At 30.2% G+C, this 19238-nt stretch overlaps 3 protein-coding genes and 1 long non-coding RNA gene across 6 annotated transcripts in view; 2 read left to right on the forward strand and 2 right to left on the reverse strand.

The window, feature by feature from the left end:
- The window catches only part of LOC726243 (flotillin-2), a 96804-nt gene that overhangs the window by 8796 nt on the left and 68770 nt on the right, over positions 1 to 19238 (forward strand). Inside the window, exon 1 of one of the 3 annotated variants that reach the window (XM_006564987.3) lies at positions 3588 to 3721. The exons of the other annotated variants lie outside the window; for them this stretch is intronic. The gene's annotated coding sequence lies outside the window, so the exon portion shown is untranslated. Of the gene's footprint in view, positions 1 to 3587; positions 3722 to 19238 lie in introns of those variants that run through there. 3 annotated transcript variants of the gene reach the window in all.
- Positions 1244 to 3439, reverse strand: LOC410743 (glucose dehydrogenase [FAD, quinone]). Its single transcript, XM_394219.6, has 2 exons — positions 1664 to 3439; positions 1244 to 1606 (listed from the first exon to the last, which is right to left on the reverse strand). Exons 1-2 carry the CDS (start codon positions 3422 to 3424, stop codon positions 1463 to 1465), a joined length of 1905 nt encoding a protein of 634 aa, XP_394219.3. The 5' UTR covers positions 3425 to 3439; the 3' UTR covers positions 1244 to 1462.
- On the reverse strand, positions 6139 to 17380 carry LOC410744 (glucose dehydrogenase [FAD, quinone]). Its single transcript, XM_003250519.4, has 2 exons — positions 16599 to 17380; positions 6139 to 9334 (listed from the first exon to the last, which is right to left on the reverse strand). The coding sequence occupies exon 2, from the start codon at positions 9133 to 9135 to the stop codon at positions 7258 to 7260; it is 1878 nt and encodes a 625-aa protein (XP_003250567.1). The 5' UTR covers positions 9136 to 9334; positions 16599 to 17380; the 3' UTR covers positions 6139 to 7257.
- On the forward strand, positions 10678 to 13204 carry LOC113219271. Its single transcript, XR_003306160.1, has 3 exons — positions 10678 to 11229; positions 11678 to 12126; positions 12798 to 13204. It is a non-coding gene; the product is annotated as an uncharacterized LOC113219271 (long non-coding RNA).

The raw sequence follows: 19238 nt of genomic DNA on the forward strand, positions 1-19238 counted from the left end.
AAATGTGTTAGATATCATTAATAATCATTAATAAATATGAAAGATTGGTTATCGATTGATCATCCACTTTCACTTTCCTTAATAACGAGAAACACATTTATTTTTGATATTCGTTTTGACTTATTTTCAATCATCGTGTACCATTTTCATACTGACCTTTATCCGTTAATCCGATCAATGAATATTTTTAAAAGAGGCAAATACCCGTGAAGGACATTCACTTTCACTTTTTCTAAAGATAAAAAGAGAACATGAGACGTTTTGAGAGAGAAAAATTATTCTCGGAAAATGAAATTAATTAATGATCGAATTAATTATTAAAATTCTTCGATTTTTTAATTTTTTTTTTTTTTTTTTTCCTATTACAGAATCGAATCGAGTTTTACATTCTCTAATTAAATGAATAATGATGATGTAACGTCACGAGGATCATTCCTCGTCAAATTATTTTCAAAATTCAAATTGAATACGTTGTAATAAATATTGTTAAAAATATGCAATAATATTTAAACAATAATTTTCCCTAGTTTATTATAGAAACGTATCCAGAAATCGTAAATTCATAAAACGAACGATACAGAGATAAATTGGATTGGATCTCTAATTTCCTTCATTCTAAATTCTCTTCCATTTCTTAAATATTTAATAATTTTAACTAACCTTGATAATCTCGTTGATTCTATAATTTCTTTAACATATCTGATACGATCATTATTTAATTCAATTTATATTTAAGAAGTAAAGAATTCTAACAAGAAACGTAAAAAATAACGTAAAAATAAATAATATTCAATTGACAAGATTGATTTCATTGTCAAATGTGATATATCGTTAATTCATATTCCTTTTTCTTCCTTCTTAATATATACAATCTATCAAACGAATATTTTATCTATATCAATTTTAATTTGCGTAATAGATTGCTTCGACTGATAATTTAAAATATGACACATTGGTTAATTTGCATTTGTATTTTTTTTCTTAATACATAAGCTCTATTAAATAAATATCTTATCTAATATATATATATATATATATTTTTAATTCTTATCCGATATACTTCAAGATTTATTTCAAATGTGATTCCTTGTTAACTTATATTCTTTCTTCTTCTTCTTAATATATAGAATCTATTAAACGAATATCTTATCTATATATATGTACAATATATTTTAATTTTTATGCATATTATGTATTACTTCGACTGATAAGATTAATTTCAAATATGATATACATATATATATTCGTTGTTAACTTGTATTCTTTCTTCTTATTAATATATAGATTCTATTAAAGGATTATCTTATATATATATATATATTTAATTCTTGTCATGTATACTTCAATTGACAAGATTCTTTTTTTTTCTTAATACTTTAATAGAATCTATTAAACAAACATCTTACCTATATATTTATATATATATATATATAAATTTTAATTATATCCAACTATAACAATATTAAGAAATCGGATATCCCCATTCATCTTTAATCATATCGGACGCCTTTTCAGCGATCATGTACGTTGGAATATTGGTGTGTCCCGACGGTATCATAGGCATTATCGAAGCGTCGACCACCCTTAACCCCTTCACGCCGATCACCTGGAAAAATTTCCATCCTTCGTTACATCACGTTCACGAAAATACGTACGCTCTTACCTTCAACGTAGGATCCACTACGGCAGTTTCGTCGCTCTCCGGCCCCATTTTGCAAGTGCCGCTGTAATGATAAATGGTGATCGGTATCAGCCTCAAATTGCACTCCCAGTAATCGTCGCTGTCGAAAGGGAATTTCTCGCACTCGGGTACGGTCTGATTGTTGAGCCGGGTGTTCAATCTCTCGAAAGCCTTGGTCCCGAGTAAGAACTTGTTGGCAGCCTTGATCCCCTTGATCAGACCCTTGACGTCCTCCGGCTCGCTCATGTAATTCGGGAATATCCTCGGCTTGTCGTCCGCGTCCCTCGACCTCAGCCTTATCCTTCCCCTGCTCTTCGGTTGAAGCAGTATCGGGAACACGGACAACGCGCGCCGATTTCTGTACGAGGTGAACTTGGTCGATATCTCCTCGTTCAAACCGAAATTGTCCCCTATAGTGTTTACGCTGTATATCGATGTGCCCAGGAACAGCAGCTCCACATTCGGCACTTCCCTCTCCCTCGGATCGTCCACGTCGATAAACGCGATCGCCTCGGTGCCACCGAGCGAAGTCAACTGACCGACTTTGTCCATGAAGTAATTGTTCAACACGCGTTGGAACAACCTGTTCGCGATCACGTCCACCCGTTGATCGATGTCGTACAGCAGGCTTCCGTACGCTATGTGGTCCATCAAATTGTCGCCGACCCGTGCGTCCCTCACCACCTCTATCCCCATCTCCCTCAAGTGCTCGGCAGGACCTATGCCGGACAGCATCAGAAGCTTGGGGCTGGATATCGCGCCGGCCGAGACGATCACTTCCTTATCGACGTACACGGTGAAAAGCCGCCCCCTCTTGGCGAATTCCACTCCCACCGCTCGCCCCCTCCCCTCGTCGAACAGTATCCTGCGCACCGTGCTCAACTTCGTCACGTGAAGATTCTTCCTCCGCTTGCCGACGAGATAAGCTTTGTTGCTGCTCGTTCGTAAACCCATGTCCGTGGTCGATTGTAACAGGGAAACGCCCACCTGCCGTTCCCCGTTGTAATCCAAAATCGGGTAGCCGAGCTCGTGGCCGGCCTCCACGAACGTTCTCGCCACAGTAGTGGCGAAACGGGGGTAATTAATGGTGACCGGGCCCTCGGTACCGTGATGAACAGTGTCGTTTCTGTACTCGGGTATCATCATGTTTTCCAATCTCTTGAAATACTTCAACACGTCGTCGTAAGACCATCCAAAATTTCCCATCTTGGCCCAGTTGTCGTAATCCCGTTTGTTCCCCCTCGTGGCTATCATGTAGTTGATCACGCTGCTGCCACCCATCACCTTTCCTTGGGGGAACCTGCACTTGCGACCGATCATCCCTCTGCAGTAATTGTCGGACGACTCGGTTTGGTACATCCAGTCGAGGCCCGGTATACGTTGGAGAAAATTCGCGAACAGGGGTATGTCCATGTAGAGCTCCTCCTCGAGCCCCGTTTCGATCAGAAGAACGGTCAAGTTTTGGATCTCGGTGAGTCTGGATGCAACGGTCGCGCCCGCCGTCCCGGCACCGATCACTATGAAGTCGTATCGGGAATTCGATTCGGGCGTCCTGTCCAGCTGGGTCCTCGAGGCGAACTTTAGCGACTCGTTCAAGAATTTGTTCCAACTGATCACGTTCGTGATCAGATTCTCCGTTCCGGTGTGCGTGATCGATTTGGATAAGTTTGGAAGAGCGGCGGTGAGGAAAAGTAGGAAAAATAGGCGATGGGTGTTGTGGGACGATTTGTACGTGGCAAACATCGTGGAGAAATGATTGAAACGCGCGCCACCGTAACGCGTTATTTATTTTGGCCCATGTACCGGTCGCGCATGCGCAACACTCGACTCGTTCTCCTTCTATCCGAAGGTTTTCGACCACCGAAAGGTTTTCACTGAAATGTGAGGTTATGGGCGTAAGGGAGAAGAAGCGTTGAATTTGAAAGAAAAAGATAGAAAAGTGAGATTGTTCCACGCGAGGAGGATCATTTGTGTGAAGATGATTAAGAATTGTTATTACGATTGTGGCAATTACGCGGTGATTTCTCGATAAGTGTACAGGTAAGTGAAAGGAGTGTCGAGTATCTTTTTTTGCTTGAAGTAAGTGTTCTGTTTCTATTTTTAATATCGATTTGTTTGTGTTCTTTTTATTTTATTCTTTTTATTATTCTTATCCGTGTTCTGATTTTACGTTGTTTTATTGAAATCTCAAACAAATTATGTATAATATAAACGTACGAGAGCAAGCAATAATAGGAGATATATGCAATACGTTTATTTTTATTTGTGAAATCGTTTTAATTAATTATATTGGAATATGATCATAGAAATGATAACAATATCAATTTGATTATAAATTATATTTACGATGTTTACAAAAAAAAAGATACTCGATAAATCTTGAAAATTTTGAAGATATCGAAACGATATTTATATCAAATTAAAATTTATATATATTTTTTTTTTATTATATATTAAATTCAATATATCTTTATCATTTTTAAAACGAGTTTTTAGTATAAAATTTCATTGTAAAGACGAACAAGACTCAACTCACATAAAATAGATATAAAAATAAAAAAAATGTAAAAATGTAAAAACAAAATAATAGAATAAACAAACTTCTATAATAGATTCAAAAATATTTCTTATGTGAATAATAATATTGAATATTTTCAAATTGCTAAATTTCTTTCTTATTTTTTTTTTTTTTTTATATATATATATCAGATAATAAGATTCGATAAAAATTAGATGAATATCAATGAAAAGATACAAATAATGTAAATTATTCTTCGTTGTGATGAAATTTATAAAAAAAAAATATATATAAATGGAAGAGAATTTATTACATCGTAAATTACGATATAATATGAACATTGAGGCGATTTTATTATTAGATTAGATTTATCTATTATTAGATATTATTATTATTATTATTAGGAAATTTTATTACGAAAGAACAAATTCTATTAAATCTTAAAATTTATTTGATTTCTCATTAATATGTGGTAATATATGTTGATGACGAAAGTTGATTATAAATAAAAAAATAAAATATAATATAATGATATTATTCCAAACATGTCGTAATTATTATAATTTTCAAGTACGTTCAAAGTTGTTTTCAAAGTTATTCTCTATATAAGGAAATTTTAAACATCGATTTTATATTTAAATATAAATTTTATTTCCTGTCCTTTTTCGTTCGATGTATAAATAGATCTACGCGATTAGATATAATATACTTGTAACGTATTTTGTAACATAAATAGGTATTCCAGTAATAAAACTCCAATAATAAAATTCTATTAGATAATTTTATTAGTTTGTTTACCATTCATTCATCGATCAGTTTTTTGGTTAAGTTTTCAAATTCAGTCGTTATGTAAATGATTCCATGCTCGAAACGAAGACTGATCTATGCGATTGGTCTTTCTTTCTTTAGAACGATAAAAAGAGAGAGAGAGAAGTTGATACCGTGAAGTATATAGTTGTGTGTAGCAGCAGTTACAGATTGTACTACTGCTGTAACGCTTTTTGTTCCTTGAAGCATAACCAAAATGTGATTCTAGACTGAATCTATTTTCACCAATATTAAAAAGTATATATATTTTTTCAATATTTAATAAATAGAAATTTAATATTAATATTGTAAATAATTAGAAATTTTATTTACAATATTTAATTTGTATTTAATTAATTTATATCTGAATATTCGTACAATTCTGTGATAAACTTATTAATCTTTCTAAATATTATTTTATTATGTTGTTTTAGAATTCAATTTCTTCTCTCACTTTGGAATTAATTAAGTTTATTTTTTCTAATTCAAATATCATACGTATAATGACATGAGAATTAATAGCATTCATGAATATATTCATGGATATATTTAACGATTTTTAACGATCATTCAAATTCAAATACAAGGTGAATAGATATCAATAATATATCGTTGTTTACGATTCATAATTGTTATGAGGATGACATTTTTTTAAATTCATATTCTGATATTATGTAGAGTCATTTCTTTTTGTAATAATATAAAGACGAAGAATAAGTGAATTTTTATAGTGTTGATTTTATCTTTTTGAAAAAGATTTCTGATACCAAAAAAAAAAAAAAAAAAATTGCGTATGTATATATTTTCAAAGTTTTATAATTTTTTGAATTTCCGATTTGGGTTTTTTTTTCTTGTATTTTCATATAATGATTAATTAATATTATTTATTAAATAATTCATGTGATGGATGAATCCTCTTCAGTAAATTATTTCGTGTAATTTAGTTAGAGTTATTAGAATATTTTTATTTTAGAATATATTTTAGAATATTTAATAAATATTAATGTTATCAAAACAATATTTTTCAGTGTCAATATAAATTCAATATTGTAAAATTCATGATTGTTTCAATTTTTTTAAAGGATTTTTCAATATTTTGATTAATGATGTATAAATAAGTATTTCTCAATAATATTGTTGATGCATTGCATTTTTATTTTCATCAAATACATTCTTCTCTGATGCATTCTTATTGTTCTAAAATATACATATCTAGGAATATTTGGATTCAAGTTTCACTATCTTTTGATGCATATTTTAAATTGTACTCTGCATTCTCAAAAATTATTATCTATTATTGTTCATATATTCTTTTATAAATTTAAATTTGTATCGTCCATTTGCTGCAAGAACGATATAATTGAATAATTAAGATTTCAAATTAAAATTTAAAGAATACAATTTGGAAATTTTTTTTTTATTTTTTTTTTCTGTATGATTTACATCAATATTTTTTTGCAACAAATGGATGATAAAGAAATTGATGAAAAAGTTACGTAAAAAAATATATAATCATTGATTTTTTATTTTACGCGTAAAGAAAATCTATAAGTTATGCAACAAACTATGGCACATGATTGATACATCTTCACCTGAGAAAGAAAATATACATTTTGTAAATTTAATTTGATATTATGTACTGAAAAGACAAAAAAGAACGATCGATATTATTTATATAAAAAATTAACATTTAACAAATTAAACTTGACGTTTGAATTTTAAAAAAAGATATATTTTTCTTAATATATCTTTTCTCTATAAAATTTTTCTTTTTTGTCTTATTTTCTTAGAACATGTTATTATAACTCAAGGCAAATCACATCGCACGTAATTTATTAATTTATTAATTTTAATTTTTAAATTTTTTTAAATGCACCTGTTTCATTATTTTTTAAAAATCTTTTTTAAATCTTTTTTAATGTCAATGATAATTTTATCTGTATCGACATTTAGAGTATTGTTTAAAATTCGTTCAATTCATCCAAAAATGTTTTCACTTAATCAACACGAACATGAATGAAATTTTTCATTTTTCACTTTTATTTGATTCTGTTGCTATCAGATCTTAACAACAATCTTACGATTAATTTAATAAAAAATTTTATATACACAAAATATGTACACTCAACATATCACAATCACAGGAGTCGTCGCAAATTTTTGCTCGACTCTTTAACCAACAAAGTTTAATTAACCTATCAACAAACGATATCTATCTTAATCACAAAATCAAAGCAACTGCTCAAATCCGTCAATTTCTCGCACTTTCTATCGCCAACCAATCGTTCTTCACGAGATCAGCCCCTTTCTCCCCTATCATAATTACCGGTGCATTCGTATTTCCGCTGGAAATAGTGGGCATGATCGACGCATCGATCACCCTCAATCCTCTAACACCGTATACTCTCAATTTAGGATCGACGACCGCGGTAGGATCACTCGAAGGGCCCATTTTTGCCGTTCCAACTGGATGATAAATTGTCATAGAGATATGCCGAATATGGCACTCCCAATACGCGTCCGAAGCAAAATTCAAATGCTTACACCCGGGCACTTTAATTCTATGAACTCTTGATCCGAATTGCTTGAACACTTTAGCCTCGTTGATTCTCATTGCGATTTTGGCACCTTCGACCAAAGTGGCGATATCTATCGGATCGGAGAAGTAATTAGCATTGATTAACGGGCTGTGAAACGGATTAGAGCTACGTAACCTGACTGTGCCTCTCGATTTAGGCCTCAACAAAAGAGGCATAATAGTCCACGCGTCCTTGTTCGATATAGGTTTGAACACAGTATCGTAAACTTCGTCGGTTATACCCAGAACCTTTCTAACTTGAGCACCAGCGTCCGAACTGATGGATGCCGGCGCCATATGCAATTGTATGTCCGGATAATCGATGGATCGATTCGCATATTTCGTGTTGACGAAAGCATAACCCTCAACGCCACCTAGAGTGGTCATCGGTCCTCTGCCATTGGCCACATAATGCATAGTTATGGCAGCTGCTTGAAATCTATCTTGAACGATTGCTACAGGTTTATCTATGAGAAACGTAAGACCACCCATACCTACGTGATCTTGCAAATTATCGCCTACTCGAAGATCTTTGATCACTGGTATTCCTATATGACGCAGGTGCTCTTTGGGTCCTATTCCGGATAACATCAAGATTTGCGCGCTGTTGATCGCCCCTGCCGATAAGATCACTTCCTTCCTTGCCCGCACTATTTGTCTGCGCCCGTCCCTCACGAATTCGACACCAGTTGCTCTCATCGCTATAGGGTCTATGAGTATCCTAGTCACGTGACAGTTCATGGCAGTGTGAATGTTCCTGCGCAGTCTGATCGGTCTTAGAAAAGCTTTAGCAGTGGAACACCTGCTGCCTCTGCGAATCGTGCCTTGAGCTATCATGAAACCTGTTTGCCGTTCTCCGTTTATGTCTCTATTCTCGTATCCTATTTCCGTTCCCGCTTGAACAAACGCCACTACCAAAGGAGTTTTCCACGGTGATTCTTGCACGGTCAAATAACCACCTGTCGAGTGATATGGACTCTTCTGCAGGTATGGATTCCTATTATCTTCCGATTTTTTGAAATAGTAGAGCGCCTGGTCGTATCCCCAACCAGGATTACCCATCGATTCCCAGTGATCGTAATCATGTCTGTTTCCTCTTACGTAGAGCATGTAATTGAGGACACTAGAGCCACCTAGTACTTTGCCTCGAGGCCAGTTGCAGCGGCCATCTTTCATAGCCAAACAAGCTCTGCCTGTGGGTTCTGTTTTGTATTTCCAATCGATTTTCGTCAGTTGAAGATATGCTGCCAATGAAGGCACGTCCGTCACTTCGTTCTCATCCGGGCCAGCCTCGAGCAAAAGGACGTTCCATTTCGGTATTTCTGACAATCTGTTGGCTACAACGGCCCCGGCTGACCCACCACCCACGACGATAAAGTCGTATTCCGGATAAAGAGGATATCTGTCGATTGGTCGGCTCTCTGGATCTAATTGATCGTATCGATAGTAAGATAGGCCTGCTATCAACAGTGGAATTAACCAGAGACTCGTGCCTATGAGGCTCAAGGCTCCTTTCAAAGCTGATGCAACTACGATCGCGCTGAGAACCATTCTTCATCAATTGGCAGGTGTTTGAAAAATATTTTTGATTTTGGTTATATGTCATCACGCCTCCCGATTTTATCGTGAACCAATATCTGGTGGCCGGATACCGATCTTCTGAATACGATGTACTTTGAACGACACGTAGAGATTTATGTTCTTCATCGCGTTTTTGATGATTCTTGTAATTTATTCATGGGGATTATTTCTGTAAGTAGATAAAATTGGATTTAATCGACAGATTTTGACGAAGAATTTTTTGGAATTTTAGCAGAAAGTTTAAAATAAGATTTGAGATAAGATGTATTTTTTTTTGACAGTAAAATTATTAATGTAATTATTCGAAAAGGAATATTAAAAGAAAATTGACAATTTTACAATAAAAGAAAGGTATATTAAATTTTTGAATTATCTTGTGTGTAATAATTTATAAAAATAATCACATTGCGCGAAATTTATTATAGATTTTAAAACTTGAAATATTATAAAATATTTTTTATTAATAAAACAAATACGTCAATAATCAATAAATTATATGTTTAATCGTTTAACAAAGATTATTTAATTATTTTTTTAATATTTTGGTACACAAATCATCGACAATTATAAACATTTTTAATTTTCCTAAAATTTTTACAAAATGAATTAATTCTCTTTTTGCTATAAAGTCTAATAAATAAAAAGTTTCATAAATAACAAAACATTATATATACATGTAAAATATGGAAAAGTGAAAGAAAAATGTTCATTTACTAATTTCTTTGATTGTCTGACAAAGTAATGTAATTGGCGATATATCAATATCATATTAATCAGAGCACCAATTAAAAACGATTGTTATCATGAAAAAAAGTACTAACCAGGTAAACGATCTCTATTTAATCTCTGACTTTCGAATGCTGTTTAGCGTTTTCTCATTGAGCAAGAGAAAGCAAATAGGTGGTAATCAACGCGCTAGATCTCATTTGGATACAATATATTAATCCTATCGGAAGGAAAGAAGAAAAGTTGAAAAAATATTGAATTCTAATTGGGCTTTCAAGAAAAGAATGTCTGATTGATTTAATGGATAGTTTTTTTATCTAGATTAATCTTCGAAAAAGTTATTTTTATTTTTTTTTTTTAGCAATATATACAATATTATAATATTAAATAATTAGTAAATATTTTGAAAATTATATTATAATCTGTATTAGCATTCTATTGTGTTCTAATAGATTTTTTGTTATAATCGATCAGAAAAATTATAAAAAACCTAAAATCATATCCACAATTATTTAATTTTTGAAAATTTTGAAATAGATCTATATTTTTGGAAAAAAAACTGATAAAAATTATATTTAATCGATAATAAAATAGTAATTATTAAATTTCCAATTATTATTATTAAATTAAGAAAACCATTTATAATTATTTAAATTTTATTAATTTATAATAAAAATACTTTAATTATTATTCAAGAAAAAAAAAGATACAATATTTTATTCATTATTTCATTATCTTTTTCACGTTTAAAATTTTTTTTAATAATTTTCACACAGAATAATATCGTTATTAATTAAACGCATTATATTTCATTATTATTATTCCGTTTTAGGGTTTTAATTAAAATCTCTAATATGGCAATTCACGACATTCAGGGCTTATACTTATAATAAGGTGGCAACCCTGATCCTACCTAATCTAGAGATCTTAAAGTAAAATCTAAGCCGGTTAACGAAGCGGTTACTATAATTCTCGCGTTTGAGCAGAAAATTAACGAATTTATGTGTTTGCCAATAGAATAAGTGAGATGGTGATCTCATAACAGGGAAAGGTGAAAGTGTTGCGCTGGCGTAAACTTCTGTCATTGCTCGTTTCCTTCCTTCATAGAGGATATTACGTATACTCTCTGCCTTTCTTGCGTTTCAAATATTCCTGACTTTTGTCGTGAGAACAAAATCTTCCTAGTTGTGACATAAATTAATTGTGACATTTACAAAGGAAAGTAAATAATTTTTGTCGAAAAGCTTAGCCTTGTTTTTCTTTTCTTTTTAATTCTTTTCTTTATACAAAATACCTGTTGATAACTATTATTGATTAGTGGTTCGAATAAATGCTAAGGTAAACGAAAGAATAGAAAAACATTTTTATTTTTTAATAAGATACTTTTTCTGTGATTATATTGTTATTTAAATTAATTAATAAAGTTTTTAAAAATTATTAAATTCATGATTTTTTTTTTTAGTAATTTTTTAGTAAGAAAATTCAAGAAACGTAAATCAATAATTATGTCAAATGATGAGAATTTTTTTATTGAAAATCTTTTAAAAATAATAAATTTTTTAATTTTATGCCAATTAAAAGAATATTTGCGTATTTGAATTGAAGAAATAAATAATGTTTCACTTAAAAAGTGTGAAATTATCTTGAAGATTTTCACCATTCACAAATATTCATTTTATACATATATTATATAATACAATTCAATTTTAATTTTATTCACTTTTACTTTACTTACTTTTATGTAATTTTTTTATCTTATTTTAAAATTATATATTTTTCATTTCAGATTTTTAATCCTCTATAATTAAATCTAACCTAACCTCTTCATCGTCTCTAAATTTTAATCCACGATGTATAATGTTGTGAATAAGGCACAAATGTGAATAAGGCAAGATTTGGAAAAACTTGAAAAATAATTCTGGGCCTTCTAATTTTTCATTTCAAGAATAACCATCTATTATTAATTTTTAAATCAGCATGGAAATTGTATTACGCTTGCCCACAGAGTTCTCGCCTTGATGTTCAATACGATTTCATAGAATAATACTCGTTTTGGATTATGAAACACTGTTGCAGAGAGACGTGTAATCAAAAGGATTGTTGTAACAATTAACGAGTTCGAACCATTGCTGATGTAGTGAAGTGTGGTCGAGAGTGTATGAGAATCGATCACCACTTTATTTGGGTTAATAGGTTCTGGAATAAGTCTTTGTAGGTTTTCACAGTAGATAAATGGTAAGGTTGTAAATTGCTCGAGAAGAGATTTTTCTTTAATATAGGTGACACAGATTTTTTTTCTATAAAATAATTCTTTGAAATCGCACAAACTTCAAATTAACCTGAAATTTATAGATTTCACTTTTTCTATTACGAGATAACTTTTCAAATTCTTTTTTTTTCTCTCAGTCATTTTATCTATTTAATAAAAAATTTATTGTTAAAAAATCAACTCATGTGTAATTGTCATGTAATTAATATAATTGAATGGATAAATATATTGTTGATAATGATACGAAATCTGTTATATATATTCTTATATAATAAATATAGCATGAAAAATTAAAAAAAAATTATAATTAAATTAATTATATTATAAAATTTTGAAGTTTTTGCTTATATTTTTAACGTTATATTCTTTAAGACTTTCTGACTTGAAATTTAGTTGAAATTTAGTTTAGTTAAGATCAAATTAGGTTAAGTTCACAATGCCTGAGGTATGTTTTAGTTTCACTCTATCTCTTGGATATTATAACGGAATTTAAGATATCTCTAAGACTGAATGATAGTTATATAGGGAAAAATGATTATATTTAACAACACATCTCATTAAAATCTATAAAATATATTCTTTTTTATATAGAAATAAGAGAAAATGAAATATAAAATGTAAAAATTTTTCGTTTCAGTTATTAACAGAAACAATGCAATAATCTCTGGAAAAAAGAAAAAAAATAAGAGGATTTGTTTTTAAATCAATCTTCCAAACCAACTTCTCTTGTTGAGCCAAATAATAAAATTGAACACGGACAATTATACTAGAAACCACACGCAAATGAAAACTATTCGTACACGTTCGAACATATTAAACTCTTGATAAAAAAAACCTTATTGCATGCATTTGCTTCGAAGAGAAAACGCTTAAAATATCATTTCCATCATACGCCCAGTCACGAAGGAATTCATGTTTTCCATAGTTGAGGGAAAAAAAAACGCGAGAAAGTTTTTAAATCCGTCGCATTCGCTATTGAAAACGCGTGGTTTGCGCGATTCTTGGTCGTTGGAAGAAAATTAAAAGAGAGAGAAAGAGAAAAAATTAAGAAGAAAAAGAATATGGTCGAGAAATATGAAAAATAAATAAATTAGAGAACATCGATTCTTGTGGATAGACAATGGTGAAAGAGAGAAAACGTTGTTTCTGCCCCCGTATAATTTGTGCATCGTGTAAGAAAGCGGTGCGGAAGCTGTGTTGCTGGAACTTTTCCTTGTTGAAATTACAAGTTTGATCGGAAGCAGGCTGTTACGTCTGAATCGATAATGTAATCATTACGTTTATGCCTCCGGTGTTTGTAACTTTAAGTTTACAAATGATTTTTTATTGCAGGAATAATTGGATTTAAATTATATAATATTGAATTCAATATCAGAATTTAAGAAAAGAACTTTTATTTCTTAAAGAATCAATATCAATTTAATTGATTATGTTATTTGTATTTTTATTATTTATTATTTATATACATGTAACTTGAGTTTATTATTTTTCTACATCTTATTAATCTCAAGGTTTCAAATTAAATTAGAATTTATTTATCAATCATAATTCTTTTTTATTGGATATAAATAAAATATTCGTTACATAATGATTAAAAAAAGATTACAAATTATATTTTTTAAAGATTGATATAAACGATGATTTCATTTTGTTAAAATTACATAATATAAACTTCAATAGTGAATTTCAAAGATTTATAACCTCAATTTTACTTCATATTAAAACTAGTCAAGTTTATAAAACTCGTAGGAAAAAGTTTAATAGTGATAATTATTATTTAGAAAAATAAAACTTTTAACATCAATTTACTTGATCATATATATCCTTTCCTTCCTATAAATTCTAAAAAAATAATAAATCATAAATATTACTATCTCCGCTATTCCATTGACTCGCGACAGAAACCATAAATCCTTTATGCACATGCACATTTATAGGAAAATCGATACAACGTGCAACTCGTTTCTTATCGAAATCGTTCACCGTGTAATAGAGACATTAATATAATTCCATTGAACGAGATTTCAAAACCACACGTTTAACGATTGAAAAACCGACGATGATACATACGTATCCTATTTTTTTTTCTTTTTTTTTTGTTTCAGGTAAGAGAGTTGCATCGATCGAAAACAGAATCACGTAAGTTCTCAGTTCAGAATCGAGTTAATTTTTCTTTCGGCAAAAGAGAGACAGCTCCTGCGTTTCCTATTGAGTGAGGGTTTCTTCATTCGAAACGAGGCAAACTTCGTCAAAAATTTAACGATCACTTTACCATTTTCAGATCAAGAAATCTTCATTTATCATAAATTTTCTTTCCTTATAGTAGCGCTCATTTTAACGTTCATCATTATTTCTACCGATTTTTAGAAACAAAATCTTGAAGTAAAACCTAACCTAATTTAAATGAATTGAAAATCTTTTATTTAATTTACACTTATTTTCTTTCTTCGCTCGATTTTGAATTTACAAATTGTCGAAATCGAATTTTGGATTGAAATTATACGAGATAAATCTAACCTAAAAAAAATTACGTAACCTAATTTAAACAGAATTGGACGTTTAACTTATATTCACTTTCTTTTCTCTCGTATGATTTTATAAAAGTCGGATAAGATTCATATTGCAGATATTAAAGCGAGCATTATTGTATTTTTATTATTCAATTGAAATTTAATTTCGATGAGATTTTAAACGAATCGATCGAGTAAGCGCAGCTTTAGAAATTAGAGGAATTTAAAATTATTTGCTTCACGAAAGTATGTGTATACTAAAGGCGGTGTTTACATTAAACGTCACGGTCAAAACTTGCTTAATGTAAACACGGCATTCAACATTCAGAGGTTTCATGTGTTTCATGTGTAGACATAACCAATGTTGTATTGTATAAAGTTATTTCAATTTAATTAACAATTCATTCAACATTGCTCGAGATAAAATCATGTTTATGTAACAAAAATATTTGTTAAAAAATACGCATAGTGATAAAAAATATAATAATAAATATAATGTTAAAATTGTTTTCACTACAAAAATATTTTGAAACATTAAAATGAGAAAATTTTTTGCGAAATTATGTAACTGAAATTCGCGTGACTTTCTTTCTTTTAAATGACGGTGGAAGTAAGATAATTGAGTAATGAGAATGAGTAAAGTTAATATACGGTTGAATTTTTTTTTTCTTTCATCCATTAAGATGAAAATCTTATTGACGTGCTGTCTTGAGTAAGGGTGCTTTTGAAAGTAAGTAAAAAATTACGTGAGATTTGTAAAAGTATTTTTTATTTTTATTTAATTTATATTCTGTTTCTAAATTTAATTTACTTTTTACTTTCCTTTTCCTTTTAGAAATTGATCTATTGTGTGTCTTTCAAATTTTTTTTTACCTTTCTCTGTGAATGAAATGTGAATAAAATAATTTATATTATACGATCGTTTATTTTATTTTTTTCTTTTGTTCACTTTCCTTTATTTTTACATACTTTGTATTTTTATTTTTATTTTTTTCTTGGAAATGCATTAATTCGATTCGTAATATTAAAAAAAAAAAAAGAATCTAAGAAAGTTGATCTAATTTTACATGAATTTTATTGCATAAGCTACGTAATATATCTTGAAATCGAAAATCTGAAATATTTCAAGCGAAAAGATAGACGTAATACTTATATGTTATTTTATAAATTTATGAATTACAAAAATAATTGATATTTAAAATTATTTTTGAAAATTATATATTTTTTTTAATTTTACAATTTCATATTCGATTTCATTCATATTTCAATAAAAATTCAAATTTGAAATTATACGTATCTACATTTTCGTTTAAATAATTTTTAATTTTTTTAATGATGAAAAATGTGAATATTTTTAATGCATTTATATATAAATTTATTATCATTTTTCAATATTTAATTCATTCTAATATTTGATACTTTAACGTTTAAAAATTGAAAATCGATTTAATCGATCATGATTCGTGATGTATTTGTTAGATAATTTAACAATTTTCTTTTTCTTGGTCGAAGCACACGTATTTCGCGTATAATATTTCTTCGTAATAATCATTAGATAACGATAAATTATAATTATATAAATCATTCATAGATTTTTGTAATATGTCAAAATCTTCGTCACTCAATTTCCTCTAGATCTATTGAATAATAATCATCGCGTAAGCAAAAATAATTTCCCCGTTATCACCCAATACACAGAATTTTGTCTTATCAAAATTTTCAAAAATTCTAAAAAAAGAAATTTGTTCAACAACTTTACCACCATAATCAAAATACATTTCAATTCTTTCACTCTTAATAAAACATTCACATTGTTCACGATAAAAAACATTTTCCATTCTTCACTATGATGAAATCTTTCCAAAATTTTTCCATTCTCCAAATCAATCCGATGCAAAATAAAGGATAACACAATTTTAAACTCTTACCTCGATTCTCTTCCCATCTCCCAAAAAAAATCTCTTCCTAAATTTCTCGATCGATTCTTTCTCCTTCTTTTCCTCCTTCTTCAAAAGTGAATCGGTCGGTAACTAAATTCCAAACGATTGGAACGTGAACTACTTTTCTCCGATTTCTTTGAAACGGAACACAAAAGAGGATCGATTTTCGAACGCCGTGGTTTCGTTCAACGATCGTCAAACAAGGAAAAACGATAGAGAGAATAGTCGCGTGCCCAGGCTGTGCCTAACTCGTTTCACTCTCACCGTCCTTATCCGTCTGGCCTAACAGTCGTCGATGCTTGTAGTCCAGTGTTTTCTCGTCCTTCTCCAAGGCTCCCAACCGTACGTTTGGCAGTGAAAGTATTCTCTTCCTGTGGTTACCTATCGTGGATACTATATCCCCCCTGACAATGTGGTAACAACTGGTGCTTGCACACCGGCGTTAACGTTGCGCGTCACATTGTCCAGTTCCTGGCCGCTTCTTCCTTTTTCTTTAACCGAGAAGGAAGATGTTTTATGCGCTCGATTTTGTGATTGGATTGTATAATTTTGTTTTGTTTTGTTTTTTCGGAAGAGAGGGAAAGTGAGATTAGGAATTTCTTAAAGCATTTTTGGGAAAGGATTGATTTGTTTCTTGATTAAAAGTGAGGTTAGGAATTTCTTAAAGCATTTTTGGGAAGGGATTGATTTGTTTCTTGATTAAAAGTAAAAGGAATTTAAAAATAGAAAGTGGTTTTTTGGAAATTTTTAGAAGGGGATTATAGGATTGTGCGATGTTTTTTCTGTTTTATTTTATTAAAAGGTGGAAATTGAAAGAAAATTGGAGATAATAATAAAATAGAATGTTGTTGAATGTTTAAGATTTTTGGAAATTGTGAGATTGATCTTCCTTATTTATCGCAAATAATATTAATAATTAGAAATTTTTTCGATAGAAAATCTAGAACTTTTTTAAAAGTTAGAATTAATTTTAGAACATGACAAATTGTTATTTGCCAAGTTATTAGGCCGAATATTTTTCAAACGGTATTAAGAAATTAATTCACATAAAATTAGCATTAATTTTTAGAAGAGAATTTATTCGTGTTGTGAAATGTCTGCAAGCAATACGTGACCACCATCACGTTTAGCATCACTATCTATGATGGGACTGCCTACGAATTTCGAATAAAAGAAAGAAAGTTGTTCAATACACGTTTCTCCTCGTTTCAAATTGTTTGTCGTAAAAATGTTAACGCGCTGTTGTAACAAAATAATAAACCGTCATGAGTGAACACTTCGATCCGTGATAAAATGAATATTCATAAAAACAAGATGTATTACTTATATGATTAATATTTCGAATAAACATCATAAAAAAAAATATACATTTATGTAATTATGATCGTTAATCTTTATGGATACTTATTTCGAAAGCTATTAACTAATAAACGTAAAACAAGAATATTTATAGAATAGAGATTTATATAAGAAAGGTTAAGATGATCTCTTCTATCTATATAATTCTATTTATAAAAAGAAAAAAACCAATATGATTCTTTAATATCGAGCAATTTTTATTATAGAACCAAATCTCATCAATTATTTTATAAAAGTTTTATAATTCGATCAATACAATTTTAATAAAATCCATCTTGTATCGAGACGTGTAATGTTCGCAGAATTCACTTCGAAATCTTTAACCGTGTTTAAAAACAAATTTTAAAAAAGCTTAAAACTGAATGCAACGCTGAAATCAAACGATCGTTCCTTTCTATCAACAAAATCTCGAAACTCAAAATTCTGAAAAGTCAATCTAATCTCTTTTGAAATGGATCGAGAATCTTTTCTAAAACAAAGAACGATTCCTTTTTCTGAAACGTCCACCCGATAGTGCAATTAACTGTAAATATTAAATCGCGCGTTATAAATCCGTTGTTGAGCGTGGGATCGAGCCACTGGTCTGGAAACAAGGCAAAGTACGTAACGTAACCAAAGCTGTTACAAACGTGGTCAAGTATCGTTCGTGAAACGACGTCCATCTTGTTTCTCGATTTGATCGATGTTTCTTGGCATCGATTATACACGGTTCGATTACATGATTTGTACAATGTGCGCGCGCATATGTATACATAACAGGCATTGTTACGTGTGAAATTCTTTATGCTGTGTTTCCATTTCGTTGCTACATCGATCGGGTATATTGTTTATATTTCGTGAAATATGTGAAGTGATTTAATAAATAAGTAAAGAATTCTATCTACACAGTATCAAAGTTTTCTCCTCTTTTTTTTCTAAATTAATTGCGATAATTTCTCGGTTATTAACGAGCAAAATATTCATTATATAAAATAAATTGCAAAATATTTTCATAAATGAAATGATAAAACTGACAAATTGTGAAGTAAACGTCTAAAACGTTTTAACGAAGCGATATAAGTGAGATTTTTCCATTATCTAATTTATATGAATAAATATTTTTTTTCAAAATATACGTGCTCGAATATACAGTGCTCGAAAAGTGTAATCACATAACCTATAAAATTAGTCGCTACTCATTAACGTTCTGTTGAAACTTTCTCATTGAACTTTATTTTGGAATTTTAAATCGATATTTAAATTATCTTGAAACTTTCAAAACAGAATTTT

Source organism: Apis mellifera, linkage group LG1 (assembly GCF_003254395.2).
Source record: "Apis mellifera strain DH4 linkage group LG1, Amel_HAv3.1, whole genome shotgun sequence".
In the NCBI taxonomy this organism is placed as follows: domain Eukaryota; kingdom Metazoa; phylum Arthropoda; class Insecta; order Hymenoptera; family Apidae; genus Apis; species Apis mellifera.

What these genes read in the sequence shown, in the direction of transcription:
- LOC410743 (XM_394219.6), bottom strand. Translation starts at nt 3,424, where the DNA reads ATGTTTGCCACGTACAAATCGTCCCACAACACCCATCGCCTATTTTTC. An exon ending in TAGTGGATCCTACGTTGAAG is followed by an intron (nt 1,607 to 1,663) that starts GTAAGAGCGTAC and finishes AAATTTTTCCAG; the next exon opens with GTGATCGGCGTGAAGGGGTT.
- LOC410744 (XM_003250519.4), bottom strand. Translation starts at nt 9,135, where the DNA reads ATGGTTCTCAGCGCGATCGTAGTTGCATCAGCTTTGAAAGGAGCCTTG.